We start from the raw sequence: 15,343 nt of genomic DNA, 5'->3' as shown, positions 1-15,343 counted from the left end.
GCTGTTTACTGAAAAGGTTTTCAGACTTGAAAATAAATGATAGATTTCTGGGGAATAATACTTTCCAGCTTTCAAAACTGCATTTGACAGTCAGTGGAGAGGGACTTGCTAGCATGAAAGCTGTGTGCAAGCCATATTGGATATGAGCCGCTACTAAAGCTCGCTGACAGATGAGCTGAGACAGTACTGTGCAGTTGAGGGGGCTTTTGATCTGCCTGGCCTTTTCTAATAAAACCAAAAAATATATACAACAGCTGTACTAAGAGGCTACACGAATTTGAGCCAAGTCAATAACGGTTATCATACTGGTCAAAGCTAAGCATCCTCAGTGCTGCAGAGGGCTGTGCTATATAGACCTGTGATCTTACTGTACTTGGTGGAAATGTTCATATGCGTAAAGCTAAATGTATGTGCAAATGTTGGGAGAGCGGGAAGCATCAGCTGGCTCCAAGAAAAATAAACATCTAGGTTTTCTGCAGGCTGAGTCAGGCACTGCCCTTCGGTTCCTCTGAAAAAATGATACATGTAAAATGGTTGCTGTGAAATATTTTATTTGGCAGAAATAATCAGTGGGGTGAAGTGCGAGATGTGCATTTTGTGTGCAGGACGAGTTTGTCAGTGGCTGTAAGGTCAGGGGCCCTTCCCTGCCTTCTGCACCCAGCTTGCAGGTAGACTCGCGGCTGCAGCCAGTAAGAAACCTTTTCCCCCAGGGCAATCCCTTTGGCTTTCAATGTCTGTTATATTAAAGTGGTGGAAGAACGTATTCACATCAAGTTTTTATCAGCTTGGAGATCTTCTCAATAAATGTGAAACATATGTAAGCTGGAGCTAACCAGTAGACCAATCAATAAATGTTTTTCCTGGGAAATAGCCGAGCAACAACAAAATTATCTGTATTTTTCCATCTGCCAGAGTTGGGAGGCTGTTTTTTTTTTTAATGGGGACTCATTCGTAATCTGAATTTCATGTGCAAGTAATTTCACTTATTGTTTCATGTGTCACTTAACTGCAGGTGCCAGGTTCAGCTGTTTAAATACAGCTAGGCCAAGAGATTAAGCACAAAGGTGCCCAGGAGCTGTGAGCCAGCCACAAATTACTTTCTCTGCAAAAAATGTACTCTTTCAAAATCATACCCCATGTCTGAAAGCTGCTACTGGGAGCTCTCATTTCAAACTAACACATTTATGATGAGTAGCTGACGTAGTTTGACTTTGGAACTGGGCAAGAATAAGGTTTTTCTCTGTTCTGGGCTGCTGAATATATGGAAAAAATCTCAAATACTTTACCTTTTTCTTCCCAAAAGAAGAACATCCAAAGTACACAGGATTCTGGCTGGAAATCACCCTTTCACATATTGAATTCCAGGGAGGGGTGCTTTAAAAAAAATAAAAGCTGAAGCAGGGAAGTACTCTTTTATATTGAAATGTTTTAATTTTGATGTTTGTTTCTTTGACTGCCTTTTTGAAGAATTGAGGTTTTGATGACCCACCAAAACCGATCAGGTGGTCAAATTATAAAAACACTATGAGTTTAGTTTGTATTGTATGCTGTCTTCCTGGACCCAGAGGGTTTGGCAAACACTCATGACCTCTTTGATATAGTTAAGGACATGTCAACCAGTTCTACATGTTGGGAAGGCAGGCAGCGAGCAACTGGGTGAGATGGCTGAAGTTGTAGAGAGGAAATGTGTTAAGAGTCCTTGGATCAGCCTTCAGCTGAGCTCCTTGTTCAATCCTGTGGTTTCCACCCCTCAGTGCATCATCTCAGGATAACTATAACTAGCTTTGGGAGCTAGAGGAGAGGCTCTCTTATTTCTTCTTGAGATGGATGCTGCTGTTGGTTGGACTTCAGGGGCAGGAGAAGTGACTTTCCCCCTCCAGTGCCTGTGTTGTAACTCCAGGCCAGCAGCTCTGCCCACAGCAGAGGGAGATGCTAGAAGTCGCATGAAAGCCTGCAGACCTGCGGCTTCCAGGGGCCGTTGGCCACAGTGCCAGCTGACTTTGTGCCTTGCATTTCAATCCACAAGTGCAGGAACGGAAACAAAAAGTGCTGGGGGAGGGGAAGCCGAAGGGAAGAAGAGTTAAGTGCTTTTACAGCATTGGTTTTACCCTAAAGGATTTTTTTTAGGTCAAAACAGTGCTGCTATCAAATAAAAGTTAAATAATATTTTTTTCCCTTTTACCACCCTTCCTTGTTATGCCAAAAGCTGCAGATCTGGGACACAGCAGGACAAGAGCGATTCCGGTCCATCACGCAGAGTTACTATCGCAGCGCTAACGCGTTAATCTTGACCTATGACATCACCTGTGAAGAATCCTTCCGGTGTCTCCCCGAGTGGCTGCGAGAAATCGAGCAGTATGCCAGCAATAAGGTCATAACCGTGCTAGTGGGTAAGTGATGATCGTCCCTAGTGGGGTGGTGGTGCGATGAGGGGGCAAGCTGTGTGTGTCAGGGGTTTGGTGGCAGATGGAGGTGTTAGCAGGAGGAAAACGTGGCATCTGTGTGAACTGGTGGTGCAGGATGCTCAAACTGGTGCAGCAGATCTTGTTGCCAACCAGTTGTAACTGCAGGTGGGCACAGGGTACAGCCGGTGCCTTAAACCCAGTGCTTGGACCATTCCTTCTGCAAATAACCCCAAGATGCTGATAGTGATGTTCGGGACACCACAGCCGCTACTTGAAGTGTGGTCCTGTCTCAGGTCTAAGGCTATTGCATGCAGAGGTGGATACTTCCCACCAGTTGGTCCCATACGGCACTGAAGTGTTGATGGTGCAGCTACCAACTGAGCTAAGAAAAGAGCAGTTTCCCTTGTGACTCCCAGCTCGGATCTCTACAAATGTATAAGGATCTGCTCAAGCTGGGGAAGCCTGTGGGTTGCTGTACCCCATAGCTGTGGGACAACCAGAGTCTTGTCTCAGGTGGGTCAGGATCTGGGAACCATATCAGGACATGATGGTTGTGTGGATCGTAGCATTTGTAGGTGGGGCAGAGCTGGAAAACTGGCTATTTTTGCATGGATTTTAGGGAAACTAAAAATAAATAACTGAATGTTATGTTAATCTGTAGAGCTTCAACTCAAGCTCAAGCAGACCTCAGGCCATCTGTCTGCTACAAGCAAGGTGAAGGTTATTTTGCCTACCCATGCTTTTCCATGCTCTGCTTTCAGCATCTGATAATTAGGACTTGGCTTTTAAAGGCCCAAGGATATAAAAAGAACAATGGAAAAATAACTTGGGGAAAGCCAAAAAGTTTCATACTGCAGTGTCATTATCTCCTTTAACAGTTGTTTGCTTAAAAGAAAAATCTAGAGGATTGTAAAATGTGTTTAAGGTGGCTTTAAAAAAAATCTTTGAGTTTTACATGCCCCAGTGGTGTTGCAAGTGAGCCTTGGGATTTAAGGAGCTTCCATACAAAGAAACTCATTACACTCGATGCGAAGGTTATGGCATGTGTACAAATGGTGCAGATATAATTAATAATTTACTACAAATGTATATGTGAATTTCTAGGGAACATTAAGTTAATTATCAGCATCTACAGCACAAAATATAGATAACAGCCATAACAGACACTTTGAAGATGGTGATACCCATAAACTGCTTGCGCGGCCAAGAAGGCCAATGGCATCCTGGCCTGGATCAGAAATAGTGTGGCCAGCAGGAGTAGGGAAGTGATCGTGCCCCTGTACTCGGCACTGGTGAGGCCGCACCTCGAATACTGTGTTCAGTTTTGGGCCCCTCACTACAAGAAGGACGTTGAGGTGCTGGAGCGTGTCCAGAGAAGGGCAACGAGGCTGGTGAGGGGTCTGGAGAACAAGTCTGATGAGGAGCGGCTGAGGGAACTGGGGTTGTTCAGCCTGGAGAAAAGGAGGCTGAGGGGAGACCTCATCGCTCTCTACAATTACCTGAAAGGAGGTTGTAGCGAGGTGGGTGTTGGTCTTTTCTCCGAAGTAACAAGCGATAGGAGGAGAGGAAATGGCCTCAAGTTGCAGCAGGGGAGGTTTAGATTGGATGTAAGGAAAAATTTCTTTACTGAAAGAGTGGTGAAACATTGGAACAGGCTGCCCAGGGAAGTGGTGGAGTCCCCATCCCTGGAGGTATTTAAAAGACGTGTAGATGAGGCGCTTAGGGACATGGTTTAGTGGGCATGGTGGTGTTGGGTTGACGGTTGGACTCGATGATCTTAGAGGTCTTTTCCAACCTCAATGATTCTATGATTCTATGATTTGTTTAGAAAGATAACTTCGGTGTATGCTGTGGGTCCAGGAAACTGCTTTATCAGGAAAGAAAGGGCATCTCAGATAAGAGGAGGGCAATGAGACGTGGAAGTGGAAGTGCCAGTCTTCTTCCCACTAGTTCTCACAAAATCGCTGGTAGAAGCAAGGCCAGGAGATGTTTCCTCCTGAACCTGCTGAGTCCATAGACACAGTTCCCTGTTATCGCAGGTCCTAGTCTGTTATCTTCTTTGTAAGATTAATTTATGCCAAAAACATCATGTTTGAAGTGAAGTGGCCGGTAATAGGGTATAATCATATCAGACACTTGCTTGAGGCATTAATCAACTCTCTGCTAAACCGAGCTCTCCAAAAGAAGGGGCCGGCTTCTCTCCCCACCTCGCTCTGTGCGTGCTCCCCAAGCCCATCCCTGCTCAGCCTCAACAGCCAAATCCTTCATGGGAATACTGAAATAGGAAAGCAGCCTTCCGTGCCAGGCTTCTTTTAAAGCTTGTAATGACATGAGAAATACCACATTTAGTGTCTCGCATGCTATAATTGACATTTTAAGTGCTCCTCAGAGCAAGAACAGGAGAACTTTCAATAGATACTAAAATGGAAATCCCTTAATGTTGGTTGATAGCAGCAAACAGATGCACTGATGCTAAATTAAAACTGACTTGGATGTTCACAGGGCATATTGCACTAAATGAGCTGATATTAAATGAACTTGGTCACGTGTATCAGGGAATCCATTATTTGGAGGGGAGAGCAAGCATTAAGAGTTTCACATCAAAACCACTGTCCGTACATATATACAACACCAAACTCTTCTTTATCTCTTATCAACTTCTGTTTCTCTTGTTTTGGAAGTCAAATTAATTCCTTTTCCTAAAATCTTTTATCAATGCAGGTAATAAGATTGATTTAGCTGATAAGAGGGAAGTCTCCCAGCAAAGAGCTGCAGAGTTTTCCGAAGCGCAGGACATGTACTATCTGGAAACCTCGGCAAAAGAATCGGATAATGTGGAAAAACTCTTCCTGGACTTGGCCTGCCGATTGATCAGCGAGGCACGACAGAACACCCTTGTGAACAATGTCTCATCCCCCTTACCAGGAGAGGGGAAAAGTATCAGCTACTTGACTTGCTGTAATTTTAATTAAAAGAGCTGACATGTGATTTCCCCTTCTGCCATTGCCCAAGAGGATTTCTCTTTTTTTCTGGGATTTATCTCCTTGAAAGGAATTCCTGCCACTTTGACCCATCTGACTTACCCTGAGTCAGGTTGCAGACCTGGAAGCATGGCAGGCTGATGGCTCCAGCTACTTGGCAAAGTAGCCGAATATAACATGGTTTAAATTTCATTTTTCTTGCAGTCTCTGGAGTGGGTTAGGAAAAGGAGAGTTGCACAAGTGCTTCATGTAATGCAGAATGTGAGCTATTGCATTCCCTTATTGTGTTCCCTTCTATGGAGACTAGAGCAGCCTCTCTTGAAGAAGATATTGAAGAGATCAAAATCTCTTACAGAACAATGTCTTTGGTCCTTTTTAAAATTAAAATAATAAGAAAAAACCAACAATGAACACTGACCCTGGACTACACTGGCAATCTTCCGGGCTGCCAGCGAGTGAGCTCTTAAGACATGTATATAGTGTCTGCCCGCGCGTCTTCATGGAGGACTCTGGTGTTTGAAATAGTGTTATGTCTCTCATCTACAGGCACTTTCGTGAACATGGAATTAAAAAAAAGTTACATATATCAACACTTTCAAGATTTAAGAAGACATGGATACAGCTCAGTTGCTCCCTTTGGTGCTAGCAGTTCAGCAAATATTCCATAGATCAAATGTAGTCTTACTACATTACTGTCCTCTGAATGTGTAACAGACTGGTTAGGAAAAAACACTAATTAGCACTGTTCATTAAAAAAAAAAAAATCTCGTTACCTCTTTTTCTAGGCCTGAACATAGTGGGAAAGGACTGTGCTGCTTTGATATCCAACATAGGATGAAAAGACGCTCCAGAAATTAAAAAAAAAAAGAAAATTAACCGTCCCTCGTCTAATTAGTAATGTCCTAATGTAAAAAATCAGCCTTGGGAAACATTATTGGTAGAGTTGGAAAAAGCACACCAGACATGACCAAAATCTTGTGCGTGCATGGATTGTGTATAAGGGTTCAAAGAGAGCACAGCTTGAAGTGGCAGTCTGCAATATGTCCAGCTTAAAAATAAAGCTTGTAGATACAGTTCTTGTTGAAAGGCAGGCGTACAATTTTGTAGAGGTTTTTTTTTATGCTAAGTGGAAATAGCAGTGGGTTGCAAGTGGTATCATTCTGTCTGACCCAACCAGCACTCACCTTGTGGAACTGCTCTCCAAGATGCTCTTGAAGGTATCTTCTTGGCACCTAGTCCCTCTGCTAGAGTAGCTTTCAAGGCTGTAGAGTCATTTAATTTACTTGATGCTTTGTACTCTTAATCTCAGACTCCAGTGTATGTGTAACTGTTTAGGCAATTTCTTTCTACAAAACCCCGAAGTGGAAGCACTATGGAGTTTGCGATGTTATTACACCTCTAGTGCCATACGCGAATAATGCATTGCAAATTTACATGTTGATGTTAAAGCAAAATTGGAAGATAGTGAATGCGCACATGAAAAATTATTTTTAGAAGTTTGAGTTCAGTTTAGCTAATCTGGATAAAATCTCTCCTGGCAATTACATGGCTGTGATATGCTGTAATTTAGAGTTAATCAATTTAATATTATTTGGCATTTACTGAAGATTATAACAAAGCTTTTGTATTGACATAAAAAGCTGCCAGTAAGTACTTCTTGGAAAAAAAAAAAACCAATAAAAAAGCATTTTAAAATGCTTTTAAAAATGCTTTTTCACATTTTCCTGGAAAGACTTCTTTGGGCTGTGTCATGTTGTGCCTTTGATCTGTAATGGTGAGCTGACTCTATGTCAGAGAGAGGGGGGGATTGGTGTGTCATATCACCATTTTTAATATTTTCTTGCTATTTTTTTTAGGTCACTTTCTTCTTTTATGACTATTGGTAAAAAGGAAGATGTAGAAGTTGTGGTACAAGGCTTGTTTGTCACTTAGGTAACACTTAGCAAAGTGCTGCTCTAAGTGTGAGATGTTGGGGGACATGTCATCTGCTGTGCTGGCCTGTACTGGTCCTTTTCAGTCTCTGCTCATGGTGTAATCCAGAAGATTTAGAAATGTGTGGGACTTTGTGGCTTCTGCTGTGCTGGACCGTGTGGTGCAGCCTGTGCTGAAGAGCGATGTCTGTCTTGAGCATTCCCCAAATTGCCAAATGCAGCCTCATTTGAGCTTGCGAAGACCACCCAACTCCGAGACAGCTGATTCTGCACGGCTTTTAGCTAGCTGTTTAGAGCGAGGCTCAGCGTGTCACATGCAAGGTAACACACAAGTTAAAAATCAATGCTACATATATTTAATTTGTAAAAGCTCTTACTCTCCAGATGCTGGACTCGTCAGCATATAATTGATAACAAATAGGGCAGGGCTTGACTGAGTTAATCAAGGAGGAAGGAGACTGCCTGCTAAAACACCTGTGGGTTCCTCAGCCTGACTTCTAAAAGCATCAAAGCTGGGCAGGTACTTTTCATTCCTCCTGAGTACCACTGTAAATGTATTTTCAGGTGCTCCTTGCAGCACTTCTGGAGGTTGAACTCTAACACGTTATCATGACTGAACAAGCTGAACTGGTCAAATAGCAGAAACTGCGAACTTTATTTTCTTGGATATTCACTTTGAGGTTTCTAGAAGGCTAGGTCTCTTTTTCCAGTGCTTTCCTAGCCTGTAGGTGACTACTTTGGAGACTAGCTGCCTACTAGCAACCTCAAAGCATTGGTTCTTTTTATTGCTAGCAAATCTTCTCCATGTAAGGGCTCCATCTCCAGACAGTGATGTGCTTTTGCGGCGGGGTGGAGTGCTGCAGTTGGGCTGATGTTACAGTGAAGCATCTGACTTCTCCAGGGACAAATCTGAACTGATTCCTTTCTAGGTTTATTGTGTTGACTTAAAAAGTTGAAAGGAAACAATGGTGGTATGTGCAATGTTTTATAAGGTCGTAAGCCAAAGCTGTAGTTTGAAAGTCGCCTCTTTTTCTGCAGTTAACAAACGCACTACCTGTTGAAGAAGTGATATTTTATTGTAGTAACTCCTTTGCAGGAGTTATTTTTGTACACCTTTGAATATGTCTCTAGTGCGTACAACCCACCTCTCCTTGTAGCACTGAGGGCTTATCTTCTTTTCTACAGTCTGGTCCGCTGCTGAAAAGGCTCCCCAACTAGAAGAGGAGCTCTATCAACTGCTAATGACAACTTAGTGCTGCTGATCAAAGTCTTGAAAAATAAAAGGAGATATAATTGGGATTTGTATTTTTTTTCCTGATAATCAACTCTCCAACTATGGCAAACACCTTGCTAGATGAGTGGATTTTTGAGAGAACTGTCAGTAAAAGCCTTGTGGTGCTTGCTGGGTCGAGTGTCCAAAAGCCATGCAGAATTGATATAATGGGGCCAAATTTGGCTGGAAATGTTCTCCACTATCAAGAGAGCAAAGCATTGCTTTTAGTGTGGCTGCTAGATTTTGATGTGTTTTCAGGGTGATATACTCACAGTTATGGAGTAATCGTCTTATTTCTGGGTTAATATTAATTTTTATAGTAGTCCCATAATGAGACCTTTTCTTGAAATTTTTTAGCACAATGAGTAGCTCCATGCAGAAGCCAATATTGGATGGTCAACAGATGTTTGCTTTATCTAGCAAACCTGTTTGCAGAGATTAGTAAAAACATTTCCTGAAAACTGGATGGTCTAAACTCTGTTTTCCAGTTCAGCCACTGATTCAGTCAGACTGATCTTGGGTAAACCACCAAATGTTCTGCGCCTCAGATCACTGTGTGAAGTACTCGCTGGTATTTTGCGTTGGGTATTTACACTGCAAGTTTGCCGGGACAAGCCATGACTCCCTTCTGTTCCTATTTGTGTTCCCCATGAGAGACCAAGTGCTGGGGGGGGGGGAAGCCCTTCAGGTTGAAGAGTTATGATGGAAAAAGTGAAATTATGAACTCTGTAAAGAAGGGGACACTGGGTGCCTCTTCCTACCTCTAACACTGAAGTCCTGATTTGATCTACAGGTAAGTTGTTTGAGCGTGCAGAATGTGTTTGTGCTGAATGCTAAATAGCTTTGTGATCATCATTTAATGAAAACCACACATGACAAATTGTCAGGCAAGATATTTTGTTCTTTGCTGTAGAACACATGAAACAGCCCTTAAAATCTGTCAGCCTGCTGGTGCTGTTTGTCTTTTTGGAAATAGCTATATTGGTAACAGTTGGCTCCTGCTAGTCTAGGTTTAGTGGTTAATGGCTATTGAATTCCATCAGTAATAGCAGCAGCAGACTGAGGTTGACACAGGAGACAGTGATTTGAAAAGAGGGAAAGTCGAAATTAGTGATGCAGAAGCATGGTGGGTACACACACGGGACAAGAGGCTTTCCTGAGCTTTTGCTGACAAGGGATGCAATTAGTTGTAGTCAAACCCACTGGGTTTTGCCTTGTTCGTTATCCCCAAGGACTGCTGTTTGTTCAGCTGCTTTTCCACTTGTCTTTTTTTGGCGTGAAGAACTGTCTGTAAATCAGGCTAAGACATGTTGAGCTGGCGTGATTTCTGTAGTCAAAGACTGAATTCAGTTGGAAAACAGGTGAAATTCTCCAGCTATTAAAACAGGCTGAGCAAACATGCAGGATACGCTGCCTTTTGGGGACCTGTGGTGCCATGGTGGTCAGATACGGCTGGAGGCACTATCACAGAAACCCTCTCCTGGCTGTGGGGCAGACTGAGTGCTATAGCACTTTGTGCAAGGGGAAAGATGACCGTGTGGAGCAGAAAATGCGAAGTAAAGAGATGGTTCTACTCACTCAGGATTTTCTCAATCCCATCCTCTTTTAAAAAAAATGCAACTATGACTTAGGTTTTGATTGCTCTGGACTTTGAATTTGAGTCTCATCTAAATTCTTCTGCATTCTGTTGCTTTCAATATCAAAGTACCCATTATCCTTATATGGGTTGCTCCTACCAACAAAGACCTTTTTGAGTGAATTCAGTTAGAAAAAGGTGTTTCTAGAGGACACTTTGTGAATTCCTACTGAGCAAGTATGGAAACTCTCTGAAATGTTGATGTACAAAAGGGCTCACCAGAAAACCCACTGGAGCCAAAATAAATATTCTGATCAATTCTGGTAGTGAAAGATGTTATATCAAAATGTTTTCTTAATTTTTTTTATAAGCTTTGCTTATTTGAACAAATTTGGCTCTTGAAGCCAACCTTTCTTTCCTTGTGACAGGTCTGTCCTCTTGTTGCCGTGGGTAGTAATTGCTCTAGTTACTGTTCGCAAACAGCAAAGGATCATCATTTTGAAGGACAGTCTTGTTTTCTTACGATGATGAGTGGTGGGGAGACACTCACTTGACTTCCTACAAGTGACCAGTGCATCCTAAGCAATGCAGCCTCAGCTGGAACTGGTTGTGTCTTTGAAATGTGATCATCCACTTGAGCTGTAGTTAAATGTACCGCAAATGTTACAGATCTCCCATTTGCCTCAGTTTAGGATTTATCTTGGCTAGGAAAACAAACAACAGGTTAATCACGCTGACGGTGACGCAAGGCTCCCAAAGTAGCCTGGTGCATTGCTCTGACTTACCTTGCTAATCACCACCTTGCTAAACTGACCCGAAGTCTCCTTTTGCTGTACTACATCTAGCTGAGATAGCTTGCTGGCTGTCATCACCCATGGATGCCATCACACCCTTTCCCCTCATGTGAATGAGCTGTAACTTAAACCAGAAGAAAAAGCTATGCCATGTGAGTTGAGTGTTGTGGGTTGGTTTTTTTTTTTCCATGTGGGGAGCCACAGATCCAAAAAAAAAAGCTTATCTCTAACGTTTGCACCTCCAAATAGAGTCAACTGGGTAACTGGGGAGAGATAACCCAGGTATAGCAGAAACTGAGATGGCAATGAATGTAATTTAGGCTATAAATGTTGTCTGTGAAAAATTAGACTGGTTTTAAGAGTATAGCTAAGGTTAACAGCTCAGCTCGTCTGTCTGGATAAACAGGAGCTGACTGTACCGTACTCAGACATTGTCTCTGTTTTCACATTAATAACTAGCTATTAGCACTTCCTGGATGTGATCGCATTTGTTGAAGCAGTTATCCTTTTCCAGCAAGCTCAGAAGATAATTTTAGCTCTGGTTAGTGCTACAATTAAACTCAAGAAGCAGATGCCACCTTTGCATTTGCACCTTTGCTTTTTCCACTACTGCTTATCTTGGGGCAATGTTCCCAAGGACAGGCGTGCTTGTGAGCGCACTGCGGTGGTGTCCCTGCCGAGCATCTTCTGGAGTCCAGCGCTGGCCCACAGGTGCCTGACATGGCCAAAACCCGTGTCAGCCATGGTTTTAGCTGGGGTTCCCTGCAGGGAGAGGGGATGTTAGAAGTACTCTTATGCTTTCAAGGGCAGTGATCAAGGGCTCTGGTGTCACATGAATGCAAACCTCAGAGCTTTTCAAAGCCTGATTCCTCTAGTACCGTTCATCTGTGAATCTGCTCCTTCCCAATACTGCTCATGCCTCAAGCACTGTGGAGGTCTTAGACTGGAAACAGTCCTGGTTGCATGAACCACTGGATCAGACTCCTGCTTTAGCTAGAAGGAAGAGCATCCGTGGCTCATCTTCTGTGCCATCTTGAGTTTCTTACTATGCACATAAACCTAACTAATATGATAAGCTCATTCTCAGCCAGGGCATCCTGTAAGGAATGTTTCCCTTCTTATGGGACCAATAGGAGAGATTCAGATGTTCAGAATCGGTGGGGGTTTGGTGCAAGTGAGTAAATCTCCAGTGAGCAGGTGGATGCTGATCTCCATCCAGGGAGACGTGGAGGAGGAGAGTCATTCTGAGCTGTCGCTTGGGTGGTGGTGTGAGTATCTCCAAGGTCTGGGTTGCATCGTTGGCATGAGCTTTAGTAAATGTAAAGGCTGCGGTGTCTCCAGCAGCCAAGCCTTTACGGAGGGGGAAGCGGAGGAGAGGGGAATGCTGTTTTGACATTTTAATGGAATGAGAATAAAATGTTTGGTCTATGGCAGGGAAAGCTGCCATGATTTCAGGCATTGCTATTGCCTCAACTCTTGCAGACTGTTTGGAAGAAGCCTTACCACTGGCCTCTGCGTACAGTCAGCACTGGAAGGGGAAAAACCAACTTCTTAAGCCAATGTTTTGGGGGAGAAAAGGCCATCTAATGAGAGTATGGAGGAAGCCCAGTGCTTGTTGCTATGCTGGTTTGGAGTGACAAGTATATCTCTGGATATTAGAGAAGTAGTTTAACATGTGCCATGGGTTTTAGCATAATAAGATGCACTGCAGATATGTCACATCCATTTTATTCCCCACAGCTGTTTACAAAAGGAAAAAAATAAAACCCCCTGATACTGAAGCAGCTGCAGTCACTCAGCTGTCAATATGGGACAAGGCTCTTTCTGCTCCTCTTTTATTTCCACTTCACTCTGTTCTGCTGCACATATTTGGCTGTTCTGTGAATTTGCAGATCATGAGATTTTTTTCGAACTGCCTTTGATCTATACAGAAAGACTCGCCCAGCTCTCATTTGAATTCATTAATACTTTGAGTAGGCATTTTAATTTTATGTTTACTGGCTCGTTTCCCTTTGTAATGTTATCTAACTGACAAGTTTGTCGTGCTCTGCACTACCTTTAGGTTTTTGAGTCTAAAATGTTTCCTCTTTCCTGAAAGCTATGATCATTTTTAGAGATGTTATAAAGGCATCTTCATTTCCTCAGAAGAAAACCTGAATTACTCTCAGCTCTGATTACTAGCAAATCAATATTGAAGCATGTAATTTTTTTTACAGCATGAACAAAGTACGTTTTATACCATCAACTGTAGCTTGAACTGTAGTTTAAAAACCTGCTTAAGCATTAAAAGCAGCATTTTGTTTGCAACTTCCATGCCAGGGAAGTCACAGCATTAAAGGAATTTCCTGGGTTGGAGTTTTTCCCACAAAGGTCTGCTGTCTTTTCCCCAACAATTGTGAATTTAGCACAATGTACAGAATTTTAGCAAGAACCCCGATTCCTAAACACGTGGCCAGGAGGATGAGGAGAGGATGTCTTTCTTGTTGAACAAGCACAACCATTTCAGTGGAGAAAATGCACTACAGCTGGTCGGACCATTGATCTCAAGTTGCTGGGGTAGTGCTGTCTTTGGGAAGGCTATAGGTGTTAGTGAATTGCCAAACTGTGAATAATTGACTGTCAAAAGCATTTGGCTTGTCTGTTTTTCTAAGTTCCTGTTGTCAAGTGTGGTACAGTGGGGTTGAGAAAGGAATGTATTTTGGATGACCAGGATGATGAATGTATGATGCTTCATGTTTATTTGTAATGTCCTTTTTATACTTAGAAATTGCTTACACATGTATCTGTATGTAAATAAATGTTTAATCCTTTCCACTTGGTGTTTAAAGTGTTCGATTCATTTGTTTCTTGATTTGAACTGCAAAGTTGCCTTAAAAATATGGACAAGACAGGTTCACTTGACATGATTTCATATCAGACCAACAAATGAATGGCTGCCAAGGATTTTCTGCTTGGGTTGAGCATACCAAGGCTCTCACAGCATTGGGACCTCACAAGAAGAGCAAAAGTAGAGCTGCTGTCCATGAGAGCAATGTCCCTTTGCACTGGAGCAGAAGAAAAACTTTATTCAAAACAAGAGCGATCATAGCAAAGTTTGAAATGCCAAAGAAATGCTGGCATCAGTCACTAGAGGGTGGTCTTTGACAGAGGTACCATCTTCACTCACCTTCATTGCAAACCTGTACCTGGTTAAACTCTTGTCCTAGCAAGATGCTAGGTTTGTGTTGGATGCAGATGAAGGTTGGATGCTTCAGCTGTCTCTTATTCTTTGTCCCAGTGCCTTTTTTTTTTAATGCTGGTTCTTCTCTTCAGCCTTCAACTGGCTCAACTGGCTCTTTTCATGCTCATAGAACTCCACTGGAGTTTCCCAATGACCTGCCTTTCTGGGGGCCTAGAACCCTTTTGGACAAGATCTCCCATTTTAAGCCTTTAGTCTTTTGGTCAACAGATAAAGTTTGTGCTCTGACTCATTCTGGGGATCAGGCTTCTTCCCCTGTGCTCTGCTCCATATCAAAGATGACTTCTGCTAACACACTGAGAAATGAGCTGTGAAGCTTGAAGACACCATGTGTCCTTTATTGCCTCTTCCACTGACCTTGAAACTCCTTCCTTGGTAAATGTCTGACATGAGGGCTGGACCATCTGCTCCGTGTTCCCCAGGAAGCTGGCAATTTGAGTCAGTGATAAAACAGAGAGGTATCTGGAGAGGAAAAAGTCCCTGCATGCTTCTAGGTAGGAACTGGGCAAAGGGAGAGGAAGAAAACATCCTTAAAGCTCAGACAGCTTGGGAATTGAGTGTTTACTGAAAGTGGAGGGCTGGAGTGTGTTGCCTGTGGGGGTGATGGCTGGAGAAGCCAGACCAAGCTTGTCCTGGGGAAAGGTAAGGGGCAGGTGGAGAGTGGCAGCTCTTCCTTGCAAGGAACATGTAACCCGTGGGATGTGCAACCTTCCCCTTCTTGTTCAGCAGGTTTAGCAGCAAGGGCACAGCCTGTGCCAGGCTTTGCTGTGGGTAAAGGGATTGTAGGAGCACGAAGGCTCCTGCAAAAAGGGAACAAACCGCACAGGGGAAGAAATGCAAGACTGACAGACTACAAGAGCAAAACCAAGACAGCTTACTGCCTCTCCTCCATCTTCTCATGTACCAAGTCTTCCTACCGAGCACTTGGGGAGCTCCGCCCAGAAGATGTCATCTTGCTGACAGGGGCCTGTCACACAGCAGTACTTTTTGGTCTCGCTATATGTGCAGTCCTCATACACAAAGCACAAGAGATCTGACTGCCCTCCATTAATTTCAATGGTATCGTACAGACAGTCCTACCTAATTTAAAATCTAGTCTTGATTTATGGATTTCTATGCATAGGGAATCAACCACAAACCCGGTA

At 43.1% G+C, this 15,343-nt stretch overlaps 1 protein-coding gene across 3 annotated transcripts in view; it reads left to right on the top strand.

Moving 5' to 3' along the window:
• The window catches only part of RAB30 (RAB30, member RAS oncogene family), a 50,710-nt gene extending 42,094 nt beyond the window's left edge, over positions 1 to 8,616 (top strand). For 2 of the 3 annotated variants that reach the window (XM_076328358.1, XM_076328359.1), the window contains 2 exons: positions 2,207 to 2,390; positions 5,127 to 8,616. In XM_076328358.1, coding sequence (XP_076184473.1) covers positions 2,207 to 2,390; positions 5,127 to 5,377 — 435 coding nt within the window. In that variant the 3' untranslated portion in view covers positions 5,378 to 8,616. The remainder of the gene's footprint in view (positions 1 to 2,206; positions 2,391 to 5,126) is intronic. The other variant, XR_012994429.1, reaches the window with a different exon arrangement.
• Positions 8,617 to 15,343: the final 6,727 nt, after the last annotated feature.

Source organism: Aptenodytes patagonicus, chromosome 1, assembly GCF_965638725.1.
Source record: "Aptenodytes patagonicus chromosome 1, bAptPat1.pri.cur, whole genome shotgun sequence".
Lineage (NCBI taxonomy): Eukaryota > Metazoa > Chordata > Aves > Sphenisciformes > Spheniscidae > Aptenodytes > Aptenodytes patagonicus.
Note: the sequence above shows the minus strand (reverse complement) of the source record. Positions and strands in the feature narration are given on the sequence as shown.